Source organism: Micropterus salmoides, unplaced genomic scaffold (assembly GCF_014851395.1).
Source record: "Micropterus salmoides isolate LMB-PRFRI ecotype aquatic unplaced genomic scaffold, ASM1485139v1 Ms_hic_scaffold_20, whole genome shotgun sequence".
In the NCBI taxonomy this organism is placed as follows: Eukaryota; Metazoa; Chordata; class Actinopteri; order Centrarchiformes; family Centrarchidae; genus Micropterus; species Micropterus salmoides.
In genome coordinates, this window is record NW_024041151.1 from 28,614,054 (window position 1) to 28,627,207 (window position 13,154).

At 41.5% G+C, this 13,154-nt stretch overlaps 1 protein-coding gene across 1 annotated transcript; it reads right to left on the minus strand.

Annotated features, from left to right (window-relative positions):
* Positions 1–557: 557 nt before the first annotated feature.
* Positions 558–13,013, minus strand: LOC119914650. The gene is made up of 7 exons (XM_038734089.1): positions 12,901–13,013; positions 9,227–9,346; positions 8,770–9,132; positions 8,093–8,206; positions 5,835–6,404; positions 4,771–4,887; positions 558–4,565 (listed from the first exon to the last, which is right to left on the minus strand). Exons 1-7 carry the CDS (start codon positions 12,980–12,982, stop codon positions 3,994–3,996), a joined length of 1,938 nt encoding a protein of 645 aa, XP_038590017.1. The 5' UTR covers positions 12,983–13,013; the 3' UTR covers positions 558–3,993.
* Positions 13,014–13,154: the final 141 nt, after the last annotated feature.

The window sequence follows — 13,154 nt, forward strand, 5'->3', positions numbered from 1 at the left end:
GACAGGAAGACTGATCCGTGTTAAGGGAAGAATGAACGGGGCCATGTATCGTGAGATTTTAAGCCAAAACCTCCTTCCATCAGTGAGAGCCTTGAATATGGAACGTGGCTGGGTCTTCCAGCATGACAATGACCCCAAACACACCGCTCGGGCAACGAAGGAGTGGCTCCGTAAAAAGCATTTCAAGGTCCTGGAGTTGCCCAGCCAGTCTCCAGACCTCAACCCCATAGAAAATTTATGGAGGGAGTTGAAAGTCCGTGTTGCCCAGCGACAGCCCCAAAACATCACTGCTCTAGAGGAGATCTGCATGGAGGAATGGGCCAAAATACCAGCTACAGTGTGTGCAAACCTGCTGGAGACTTACAGAAAACCTTTGCCAACAAAGGTTATGTTACAAAGTATTGAGTTTTGTAATTGACCACTTTAACCCTGGTGAAAGCAGTGTTGATTTGTGAAGATACACTCAGGACAAAAATATGATTAGAAGATGTAGGTTTTAGAGGAATTATGGAGAAACAAAACTATATTTAAAAACACTACACAGCATCCTCTGGTCCTTATATTTCTGTATATTTAATTTAATAATATACAGTCCAAAGTTGAAAAGACAAATTACTACACATTTACTGGAAATGCGTTACTGTGTTTCTGATAAGGCACAAGTCCCATTTAAACAAATATGTACAAACACCAAAGAAACAGATACAAGTCATTCTTATATAAAATGTGCAATTCAAAAAAACTTAAAAATCATAGCTGGTGCTAAAAAAAATAATCATTGCTTCAAAAGATCTGACTAAAACCTAATGTTGTTTACCACTGTAAAGGAATATAACTTTTAAACATTTATATCTTTACATGCATAGATATTTTTCCTAAAGACAACTACTTGCAGGTCTAAGAACTTTATATATATTATTTTTACAGCTGAGCAGCAGTTGATGCCAAAAAGTCAAAGTGTAATTAAACCTCAACAAGTTGACAAAGAACAGTTAAATTAACATCTTCAGACTTATTTAAAATAAGTTATAGTTAAATGTTATAATTGCCCACAAACATCACTTGTTGGGTTACAATTATGTGATCTGTTATCAGTTCCTACTTACAGTGCAGGTCTTCCAACTCAACATTTCTAAAATTATTTTACAACATAGATCTTCCACCATAAATGCTAAAACTAAAATAAATTAAAGAGGTATATAACATGTCAGAGACATTTGTTGGAATTTTAGCAATTCAGAAAATCATTTTTTGGCTAAGTTCTAAAACATTTCACAAACATGTTCTGTAAGCATCAAAATTCAGTCTCAAATTCATCACAAAACTGGATGTCTGGCGAAAGATTTGTCCAACTGAGGATAATTTCCCATCGTGAGCTGGACAGAAGTAAAAAGAAACTCCGCCACGCTTTTTTTAAAACAGTGACGCTGTGGTTAAATACCACAGAACAGAAACGCTCCTCATAATATTTAGATTTCTCTGTGATATCTGAGCATTAAGTTGGCAATACAACATAAAAATGTCTAACCCAATCACTTCTCCGACTTCAACATGAGCGGTTTCCTTCCAAAATGCAAATTCATCCCTAAATAGTTCTATATCTATACTCAAAAATGAGTTTATATTAACTGACTTGAAATGGTGTGTAGGTCATTTTGGAATGAATCTCAGTGAGACACAGATGTACGAGCACAGGGAATGAAGCCGAAGTTTATGTTTTGCTCTATCTTTCAGTCTCACGTGACTGTGTTTCTTGAGAAGGCTCTCTGGATGAAGTTTTAGCAACAATTATTCACAATAAATTCTAAAATACTGTAGTGCTTCAAGAATACTCTCTTGAATCTATTGTCTTGTCTCTTTGTTATATTCAGTTGTGGTTTTACCCATGATAGCAATACCCATACAAAGATGTTAGTCAGCCCAACATAGTCCAGAATGACTTTGACCCGCTGGCTTTTCGGCTGCCAGTCCACTTGTAAAAACCCATCGGTTTATGACAGGAGGCCTCTACTATGACTGAGATGCTAACCATATACATGTTAACATTCAAATTTTTGAATTATAGTGTGTAATGTAGCATGCAACTCGCTAATGTTGGTAATCTAACAATTTAAAGTTCTCTGTGAAATCTGATTTAATTTATTGAAATGAAGTTAAAGGGAATTTTACAAATGCTGTCATTGGAAATGTCGAAATGCAGGGATTTACCACTGACCATTTGTTATTTGATGCTATAAAAGGAAGTATGACGTCATGGTTAACAGCTAAGCCCTGCCTGTGCCTGTGAACTGACCCAGTGTATGGGCGGGCCTGGATACCTGCAATATTTTGGTTTCAGAGGAAGTGGATTCTTGTCCATTTTTATATACAGTCATGTGCTGTTAGTATTCCACTGCAAAGCTAAACTGAAAGGCATGTATAATGATAAATAAGCTGAATGTCCAGTTTCTCACAGATGGATGATAACAGATAACACTGACATCGAGTAAACTGAGTGAGATCGCCTAAAATGACATCTTTTTACTTTACTAGTGTGGCTGTATACTAGTATTTATGGTCCATTTATGCATGCACACATGTACATGGGTGACGCACTACACATTCCTGCCAATGATTTCACACTATTCTACTGATCTACAGGTGCTGGTAATGCACCAAGATATGATGCAAGGTGCCAACAAAGGCAGGGAAGAAGAAGAACAATGCAAGATTTTAGATATCTAAATTTGTGGGGATACACCCGCCATGCTTTGGTGAGAAACAATGAATGTAAATATAAGTTTTGTTTGATGTTTAAATGTAAACTCCACAGGGCACTCTTGACTGAAAAGGACATCCCATCACTCCTCCATATACAATTACTGTACATGGCATAATCAAGCCCAGATGATTTGGTGGAAGTATGATCAAGCATACAGTATTACTGTTACAACCACATGACAGCTCCTGAATGTGTGTTTCTACTAAGAGAAGTAATCCAAAGGCACGTAGGTCTACTATATGTGAGATCAAACATTATTTTTGATGGTTTCTGTTTAAATGCTCCATAAAAAATGTTGTCAAACATCTAAAATCTTTAAAAAGGATATATTTTTTTATTTTTATTTTCACACTGACAGCAAAATTATTCTTATCACTCCCATCTAGAATAGATTTAAGGTAGGACAGGCAAATTATTTCAGAAGCATGTCGTTATATTTGTTATATCCCGACAGCAATAAATCAAGTGCTCTGACTCACAATTTTATTTATTTTTTAAATCCGGTATCTGTGGCTGTCGAGGGACTGTAACAAGCATTCGGTCCAAAAGAACTGATTGGCTGGCCAACCTGCCTGTGTACCTACAGTACCTACCTGCCTGTCTCTTGCTACTTCTCCAACATTGCTTTAATATTATGTTATTACTAATATAGGAAAACCAACTGTTCTGCCATAACTTTGGACATAGATAATAATGATCAGGCTGAATTCATTCCGTCATTAATGTAAACTTTTTCATGTTCAGTTCACAGCTGTCAGGCCTAAAACTAGCTTTTAGGCGTAGTACTGCCAGCATCTGGATTGGTGTGGTGCAGTAGGTGAGTTGCAGGATTCATTGAGAACACTGCTTCGAAGCCGTCTTAGGAAAGTGTACATCAAGTGTGGGTTAAGCGTGCTGTGTGTTGGCATTTTTCTGACACGGGACATGCTTGCCTACTGGGAGTGCGTGAAAGTGCACATAGGTGCTGAAACAGACTCGACGTTAGATGTAACAGCAATGCTGCCACGGAGTATGTGTAGAAGGCTTTGTGATAACAGTCTGTCCACTGGGTGGATTGCAGATGTTTTGGAGACAAGGGTATCTGCCTGTTGGAACCTAATACAGGTTTCTAACAAGGTCTAATTTGGAATGAGAGGGCAGCTGGGGAGTAATGTAATCAAGCTCGTTAGGAAGCAATGGTAATAAGAAGAAACTCCAGCGAGACTGACTTAAGTTCCACAAACTGTTAAACACTAAACCTCCTCAGATGCGCTGTGGATCGTTTGAATTATCTTCTTTTTCAGTTTCTTCACTTTGTCCGGCGGCGTCTCGTTCAGACACTCCTCCACGTACTTCAGGAACCCTGAGTGCGGTGACGTTGTCTGACTTTGACAGAACGTTCTCATGAAGTCCAGCACCTCGCTGGTCGTGGGCGGAGGCGGGCGACAGCTCGCCCGCTTGCGTCCTGACGCCTTGCTGTCATTGTGAGAGCAGGATGTGGAGGGGGAGGAGGAGGGGGAGGAGTGCTGGGAGTCCGGGGGAGTAGGCGAGGGAGGGGCTTCGAGGTTCCGTGATGCCAGTTTGGTAGTAGTTTGGTTGGCGCCGTGGTAATGTAGGAGGCCGAACCCCTGCAGTTCGTGGATGCGGGGGTCTTGAGGTTGCTCGTCTTCGTCACAGGAGTCGCAGAGGAACATCAGCTCGCGGTAGTGTTTCCATTTTGGAAGGTAAAAGTCCTCCGAACCACACGTTTTGTTTGAGCTCACTGCCTTGTGTTCACGCTGGAAGATGGTCCGCAGGTTCCTGAACTTTGTCTTTATGTCCTCCACTGGAGAATGAAGAATTACAGAACTTGTTAGCCGCAAAGTGTGGATCATTTTGTTAAAAATCACAATTTGATCGTAAATCCTCAAACTAATCAACTAGATAAGGCTCCACCAGCCTGTAAATGTGTTGTTCTGGTACAGTCTCTCTATGTTTACATCCAAGTTCTCCTGTTGCCAACACTACAACACTAACACCATCATTGTTACCTGTGAATGGGACAGGCTCATTGTCAGAAAGGAGGCTGCTCAGTGTCTCCAGCAGGCTCTGTCTCAACAGCCTGTTCCTGTAGCTTTCCGACTTGTGGTTCCACAAACAGCTGTGCTCTAGAAAAAAAAAAGAAAAACTTTCAATTCCCAGATAAAAACAATAAAATACAGCTATGACCGCATGAATCTTCCTCTCACGTCACTACAGCAACTTTAGAAACCAGTAACCAGATACTTGTCCCATGCTAAACTGGTGTGGGGCCGTAGACACAAAACACCTTAAAGGGGAACTACACATCAAAGTCTGAACGCTACAAGTTGAAAAACCAAAAAATCTGGAGGTGTGGAGTTGGAAGGGAGTGAGCTTCCCAGATCTCTGCGGCCCACTGCTCATCTCTGCTTGAGGCTAGTGGCTCGAGGTTACATTATCCACTACTAGCGTTGCACGCCCAAACCTCGGAGCTCTCAAGTTGTATTGTGATGTAGGTGGCAGGTTTTGAAAAGGAAGAAAAACGTGTGGGATTAAAAAAGCAATGCCTGTGGTTAAGTTGCAGCAATTCTGAGTCTTTAACCTGCTTTAACCTGTCCATCATTAGGGGCGGCTGTGGCTCAGGAGAGCGGGTTGCCTGTTAATCGAAAGATCGGCGGTTCAATCCCCGGCTCCTCCAGGCTGCATGTCGAATTGTCCTTGGGTAAGATACTGAACTCCGAATTGCCCCTGGTGGCTTAATGTGTGTGAATGGTCAATGTGATTTAGTGTAAAAGCGCTTTGAGTGGTTGAAAAGACTAGAAAGGCGCTATACAAATACAGAGCATCATGAGTCCGACAGCGTTATAGGACGGCAATGCTAAATCGCTGGAGCACTTTAAGATAAACGTAGCTTGTAACTGAACAAGTTAGGAGAAGCTCCTAAAAGGGTGTGCTCAAATAGTAATTCACAACAGGACTAAGGGAGATATCAGTCGAGCTGTACACTGCTGTACTGGTCTGTACACACCCAGACAGCCCTTTATTTAAAACAATAAAAATAAAATTCAACAGCAACATAAATTATGCCACCAACCAGAGTAAAACGATATGAGCTGCTGGACTTTGTCCTCGTTCCAGTGGCAGCGGGAGTCAGTGCTCAGTCTGCTGTCTTGCTGAACTGAACCGGACACGGAGACATTTACAGGGGAGGGGTTTGTAAAAGGTTTGGTGTCTGGTAGTGAAGTGGACGGGGAGGCGGGGAGTGTGGGAGCAGGTGTCTGGCTGGCTAGTTTGAGATCATCTTGAGACGCAGAGAGGAAGATTTGGTATGCAGCGCTGGTGCTGGTTTTGGCATCGCTAGAGGGAGCAGAGGGGCTGTTGAACTTGCTGCTGTTGGTGTGGGTGGAGCTGCAGGAGAGGCTGCTCAGGGTGGAAGAGGGTGTTTGGTTTCCATGTTCCAGATCCTTGTCTTCCTGTGGCATCGGTATGTACAGGTCGTCTGGGCTGTCGTCTTCGTCGCATGACTCGCAGAGGAAGAGCAGCTGCTGGTAGTGTTTCCATTTGGACATGTAGAGTTTGTCAGACGCCCTACTTGCCTGGACCGCCTTGTATTCCCGGTTGAAAACGGTCCGAAGGTTCTTGAACTTGCACTTCACGTCTTCAACTGCAAAACAGCAACAAAAGGACTCACTTTTCAAAAAATACTCAATCGGCTATCGTAACTTGTTTCTGAAATGTATGTTTGTTCCTTCTGTCAGATTTTAGTCAGTAGTCATGTGTTGCTGTGTAAAATTAAACTGAGTAAAATATATATTTTCTCTATTAACACTGAATCATATGACAGTGAAAGTGTCTTTTATAGTGACAAACCTAGCAATTATGACCAACTGTTCTGGACTCGTTTATCTCGGAGTTTTGGTTTTACAGCACCTTTAATGAGGTGGAACGTTTAGCAGCTAAAAAGCTGCAGGAGTGTGAGTATTGGACAGATTGTAAAATGTACCTGTTTGCTAACATCGTAACACGTGATTTTGCTTGTATATTTCCCAAGCACTGCCAATATCTTTGATAAAACTGAATGTTTTGATACTATATAGGTCTTTTAGCAACTGTAAAAATGTTAGAGCTTCACTCATTAGAAAGAACTTCCTGATGACGCCATTTTAGATTGAACAAGTGTTGTCGATTCGATCGATGAATAATTCTGCTGCTTTTGAAATGAACTATGCCGGGTTCTTTCTGAGAATGAGATGAAAAGATCATTGTCAATGTGTTATGTACAGAACGGGAGTAAGGAAGTTAGCCTAGCTTAGCATAAATACTGGAAGGGGGCAAAGGAGCCTGGATATGCCAAAAGTTCACAAATACCTACACCTCTAAAAGACACTAATGGACAAGTTTTATCTTGTTTGTTTAATTTTTAAAAAAAACAAGAAGTGGTTCTATGGAGAATGCTGGAAAAGTTTATCCATTTGCCCAGCACTTCTTTGCAGCATCTCCAGCTACTGCGTGGATTGCCACATCCAGTTGGTGAGCACAGGTTCTGGTTTTGGTCTCTGTATGTATGACAAGAATTCAAAAGGCTACATACAGTCACTGGCTGTTCCAACATTAACTTGCCCTAAAACCAAACTTTTATTTTCAGGTGTATGTGCACTAAACTGACGAGAACATGTTAGTATAAGCTTAGTAGGGCTATTTTAAAAGTTTGGACAGAGCCAGGCTAGCAGTTTCCTCCTGCTTTCGGTCTTTCGGCTAAAACACATCCTGACTCCAGTATAAAAGTACACCGAGGAGCTTTCTTGTAAACAAAAAAATGTATGTTCGCCTTCAGTGTTACTCATGGAAATGCAATGCGTTGAGGTCTAACAAAAGTGGTGAATGCATGTCCTTCCTCATGAAACACTTGCCATGCCAGTTTTTCTTAAAGTCTGCAACCTGTATAATTAGCATCCATGTTTACCAGCTAGCAGTCTTCTTCTTTCCTGCCTTTGCTGGTTCATTTCTGTGTATCTTGCCGCATTACTGCCACCTGTAGATCAGTGGACTTGCGTATTGGGTCACCCTCATGCGCACGCTCCACAGAGAACCCCTTCTGTTTTCATTTCACTCAGGAACATAAACGTGGGGGAGTGGACGCTGCCCGGGGGTCACGGGATAGTTTAAGGTATGATAACAGAATATGCAATAAAAATGTTGGTCCAACATAAGTTGCTAACCGTTGGCCAAAAATACCTGAATGTACAAACACTGCTGGTATGTACTTTTGACCTCCAGTGGGAGTTTATCCCCTGACAGCAACTTTATGTTGGCCTGTAGCCATTAAAAGAAGCTGCACCGAGTGATATTTACCTGAGAAAAACACTGAGTGGTCGGACAGCTGGCTCCTCAGCGCCTCCAGCAGCCTCAGTCTGAGCTGACGGTTGTTGTGGTTTTCAGACTTCTTGTTCCACAGACAGTTATGCTCTGTGCACAACAACAACATCACCCGTCAACTACGAAACACTATTAAGTTCCAAACATTAGGTTTTGTCTATGTATATCAATCCTGGGTGCAGAGACTGGGGGGGGGGTGGGCGGCTTGGGTCTTAAGGGACAATAAATTACTAAAGATTTTGTTTATGCCATTCCTATTTATCTTCAGCTCTAAATCAAGTGGGATTTGCTTGCTATTGGGCTACGTTTCCCAGATTTTATCTCTGTAGCACGTGAGTTGGGTCTTCAGTGAGTCTAGTGGTGGTGACTGCTAGGCTTGTAAGTCATTTTGTTGAAACTACCCATCAACACAAAACGTAACCAGACTGTGTTTACTGCCTCAAGAGAAATAACTTAACACCATATTTAGAGGTAGCTAGCTACCAAGTTTAGCTAGCTTGCAAATGTTGACATTGATCATACCTGTAAACATCTTGAGAAATTTCCATGTTTGCGCCCCCCCCCCCCAAGTTGTAATGACACCAGCGTCCTTGATACCAATCCCTCTCAGTAACAACTAGTAATTGTGAATTTGGAATCAGTGGTTTGTTTACCAGAGTAGAAAGCTATGAGTGCACGCTCCCTCTCTTCAGTCCAGTAACATTTAACAATCATGTTGGAGGGGACGCAGGAGGACGAGGTGGAGGTGGACGGCGTGGGTAGGACGGAAATGATCGGTCCCGGGGAGGGGAGAACAGGCTGGCTCTCTTCCTGTGGAACAGTCAGCGGCGAGAGAGGCGGGTCCTCGGAGCTGTCATCCTGGTCCCAGCAGCCCTGCAGGAACATCAGCTGCTGGTAGTGCTTCCACTGCGGCACGAACACGTCGTCCGACCTGCACACCTTGCTTGCCTTTACCATTTTGTACTGTCGCTGAAAGGTGGTACGAAGGTTCTTGAACTTGTTCTTAATGTCTTCCACTGGAAAGAAAACCAGAAGAGTAAAAGACTTGATTTTTGTTTCTCCTGCACAAAATGCAAGTTTGAAAATCAATGGATAAGACCAGAGCCTAACCTGTGAAACGAACAGGTGGGGGGTGAGCTGACAGAAGGATCCTCAGGTGTTCCAAGGTTTTCCATCGCAGCTGTCGGTTCTTGTAGCTCTCCGACTTGTGGTTCCACAGACAACTGTGCTCTGGGAAATGAAAAAAACCTCTGTTTAAAATACTGCTAGAACTAGGCTGAGGATATTTACTTTTCAAATAGGCATTCTCTCTGCTTGACTCTGCTCTATCTGCTGTGGTGGTAGACTTTAATCCGATTACTTAACTGCACCTAGCTTTGTGGTGACCTTATCTGAAACCAGTGCAGGGTTAAGAGAGCTCATTCCTAAGGGTTTCGCTAATCTGTATAAACTGTTGTTTGTTGAGCTGTCAGTGGAATCTAGTGTCGAAGGCCCCATCCACACTACTGCGATTTGGTTTTAAAACTTTTGCTATGATTGCACCTTCCTTCCAGACTAAAACGGCGAAAAACAAAGAGCTAAAACGGAGAAGTTTGAAAACACTGCCTACACTTGTAGGCTACTACTGTGAATGTCGCCGCATTTACTGTGAAACGACTCCGAGTCTGTTTTCCACCGCCACAGTCGCTTTAAACGCATGTGTTACATTCAGTAACAGTCCCAGCTCATTATTGGTCCATGCAAAAAAATATGTGGTGTGGTTCTTCGTCTGCATTACTTTATTCTTTCCCCAAATCTTCTGTAACTACGGAATAGACCATGTGCTTCCTGTTTACACAGGCACGCGCATGCCCAGTGTAAGTGAACGGCCACTAGACGTGCGTTTTCAGTCGTTTTGAAGTAGACAGAGATCAACTCTAAAACACAGCTAAAACGCTGCTGTGGACGGAGACTGTATTTGTTTCAAAACTAGTGTAGATGGGGCCTAATGCACAGCCTGCACCATTAGGTTCATTGTATTACTAATTAGTTATTACTAACAGGGGTGTGGTTAACTTCTGTAGCCACTGAGCATTCAACACTTGTGTTTAAAAGTCACTCCTTGTTTGAAGCGGCAGCCTCTTCATGTGAAGACTCAGGCATATAAAAACAAGAGTCTTTCACAGGAGGACAAGTGACAGGATGGTATATTTTCACTCTTTTTATATACCTGCTTTTTCCTCATCTGATGTGTGTATACTTTACAGTCCTGTACACCACTCTTCTTGTAGATACTTTAGACCAGGCACCTGCTAACGACATCACTGTAATCTCTCTAATCTAATTTGAAATGATACAGATATTTGTTACAAATTTAACTACACAAATACTGATCACTTCTTAAATGGGTATGTGTTTTCCAAAATAATCATCATTTTCAAAAATAAAAAAAATTCGAAATCCCTTGATAATATACCGGCCATTAATAACACATATATTACAAAAGCAAATATTGGTACAATTGTTTGTTGTAATAAGTACAAAAATAGTCCAGAATTTTACACGAACACTATAAATAAATCAATAATTATAACAAATATAAAATCAGCACCGTTTAAAAAAAGATTTCTTAATGTGCTTAAACAGCCCGTGCTTTTACCAGAGCAACTTTCACTTTATGTGGCACTTTACTGTGACAAATATTGCATCTTGCTGTGTTTTTATCTACAGGTAAAAAGTAGTACCACACCACGCAACATTCAGCCGTTCTCTCGCAAGTTTGATGCGGAATTGTGCGACTGATTCACGCAACTTTTCGTTTTGTTTTCTCAATACTTTCTCCATCAGGGGCCTGCACTATGAAGAAAGTTCATAGTGGGATATCTTTTCATTAAATATCTGCTACATTGTTCTTTCTTTGCAAATTGTTGTATTATTTTTCTGTATTCTTTTAATTATTCTTATATAACTTGCTTTATATATTTCTACATTTATTTATGCCAACTGTGTGTTTGTCCACGTGTAGCACCTCATCACCAAAGCAAATTCCTCGTATGTGTAAAACATTACTTGGCAATAAAGCTCCTTCTGATTCATTATCAGGCTTCACTAACCCTAACAATCGTGATCACGCTAAGCAGTCACACAACGCTGGTTATCAGCCCGGTAAGCCAACCAGCAGCTTTCCCAATGCAGCCATGAGCAGGAAAGGGTTTGCAGCCAATGACCAATCAGAAACATCGACAAATCTACTGGCAGCAGAGCGGCATATTTCACAAACGAAGAGCACAAGGTAATATTAGACAAATACGAAGAAGTTAAACACATAATCCTGGCTAAACACTACTGCAGCTGCCACATGCAGGACGGACAGCTGACATAAAAAGCCTGCAGTGTGAAACTGACTTGGGAGCAAACAGAAAAATAAATATATATTTGCCACTTACAAAGTGGTAAGTAGGCTTACTTTCATATCTTCCAAGTACAAATACAAGGCTTTAGTGCTTCAGTAAGTCTCTGTCTGTTGACCCTCTCATGATCTGACACCGAGCTCCACAGCATCCATGAGAATTGATTGGTCAGTAGGTGTTGCTTTTATATGTGCTGATCTGTTTTCTTGCACAAAACATAAGTTACCATGGCGATGTAAGAAGTGAACCAATCTTGTAACACTGAAAACCCAGGGTTAACCCTCAAGTTACTCGTTTGTTTTAAATAAATACTTGGCTGCCTGCTGGATTCTCATGTCACTTAGGTTTCTACAGTTCACAGTGACACAGAATATGTCAGAGCTGTTTATTGACACAGACATTATACAAAATGATGCAGATGCAGCCACACACATTTTGTATTTATATATATATTTTAAGAAATCTATGCCAAATGAGCAGCTTGAAGTATTGATCCGCACATCCCTACTCCTCACACCCAACACCTCCTCACAGGGCACCGGTGGAACTGCCAGCTTCCCACAAGACTGAGTTCAGCAGAAACTCTACACATCTTCCATAGCAGACTGAAAACTCATCTGTTCAGACTGCACCTTGGCCCATTAAAAAAAATCCAAACCTCTCTCTTTCTCAATGTTTCTAAAAGTAGTACTTGGAGCAGTTCAGCATTATTTGATGCACTTGCATGGTTTTTGCAATTTTTGGCTTTTCAACCATTCCACATCGTTGAACTGCACTTATTGTAAGCCGCTTTGGATACATCAGCTCAGTAAATGTAATGTTACATTAGTCATCTGTGGTGTACCTCAGGTGTCGTTATTCGTTGTGATGCTTTCTGGACTATTAAGCTCGGCAAGTTTCACTGAGTTGTGTTAGTCAGGTGATTCTGTGTTTTCTTTAGCATCTCCATGTGTGGAAAATCTGTGGAAGCACCAAGAGGCTTTCAATACTTAAGAGGGTAACTAATAATGGATTAAATAAGCGGTAGCCTTGAGACAAGACTAATGTCCAGTATACTAACGTTAAATTGCTACAAATACGAAGGATAAAGTAGAGTACATTTACAAAGCCAGTGAACATCGTTAATTTCATCCTTTTATATTTAGATCTAACGTTACAGGTGAAACGTTTAACGTTATTGAATCAACATAAATCAAGATGCCGTCTTTGACGTATTTTTAGGAGAACAGCTAACTTGACTTAAGTTGCTAGTCGCCATTGCTGTTGCTAACACTCGTCGGTATCGTCGAGCAACGGTTGCCCACAAATGTTGCAGCTTCCGTCACATACATCGATGTTGTCAACACAGCAAAGTATACGGAATGAAAGGTTGCTTTTGTAAAGTGTTTGACTTACTGGAGAAAAACGCTATGAGCGCCCTCTCTTTCTCCTCCGTCCAGTACCTCTCCGGTGTGAAGCTGAACGGAGACGCCTCCATGTCTGTTGTTGCCGTTCAATCCTTCCTTTACGCGGCTGCTAGGTCACATGACCCAAAATCAAGGCTCTGAATGGACGATTCCTGGACATTCCTTAGAAATAATCCACATTGCCCAGTAGAGGTCGCTGTTGTTTGGTGTTTATCTCCAAATGTTGCCCAAATGTCAAACATG

What these genes read in the sequence shown, in the direction of transcription:
- LOC119914650 (XM_038734089.1), bottom strand. Translation starts at nt 12,982, where the DNA reads ATGGAGGCGTCTCCGTTCAGCTTCACACCGGAGAGGTACTGGACGGAG. An exon ending in GCTCATAGCGTTTTTCTCCA is followed by an intron (nt 9,347 to 12,900) that starts GTAAGTCAAACA and finishes TTCATTTCCCAG; the next exon opens with AGCACAGTTGTCTGTGGAAC. An exon ending in GCTCATATCGTTTTACTCTG is followed by an intron (nt 4,888 to 5,834) that starts GTTGGTGGCATA and finishes TTTTTTTTCTAG; the next exon opens with AGCACAGCTGTTTGTGGAAC.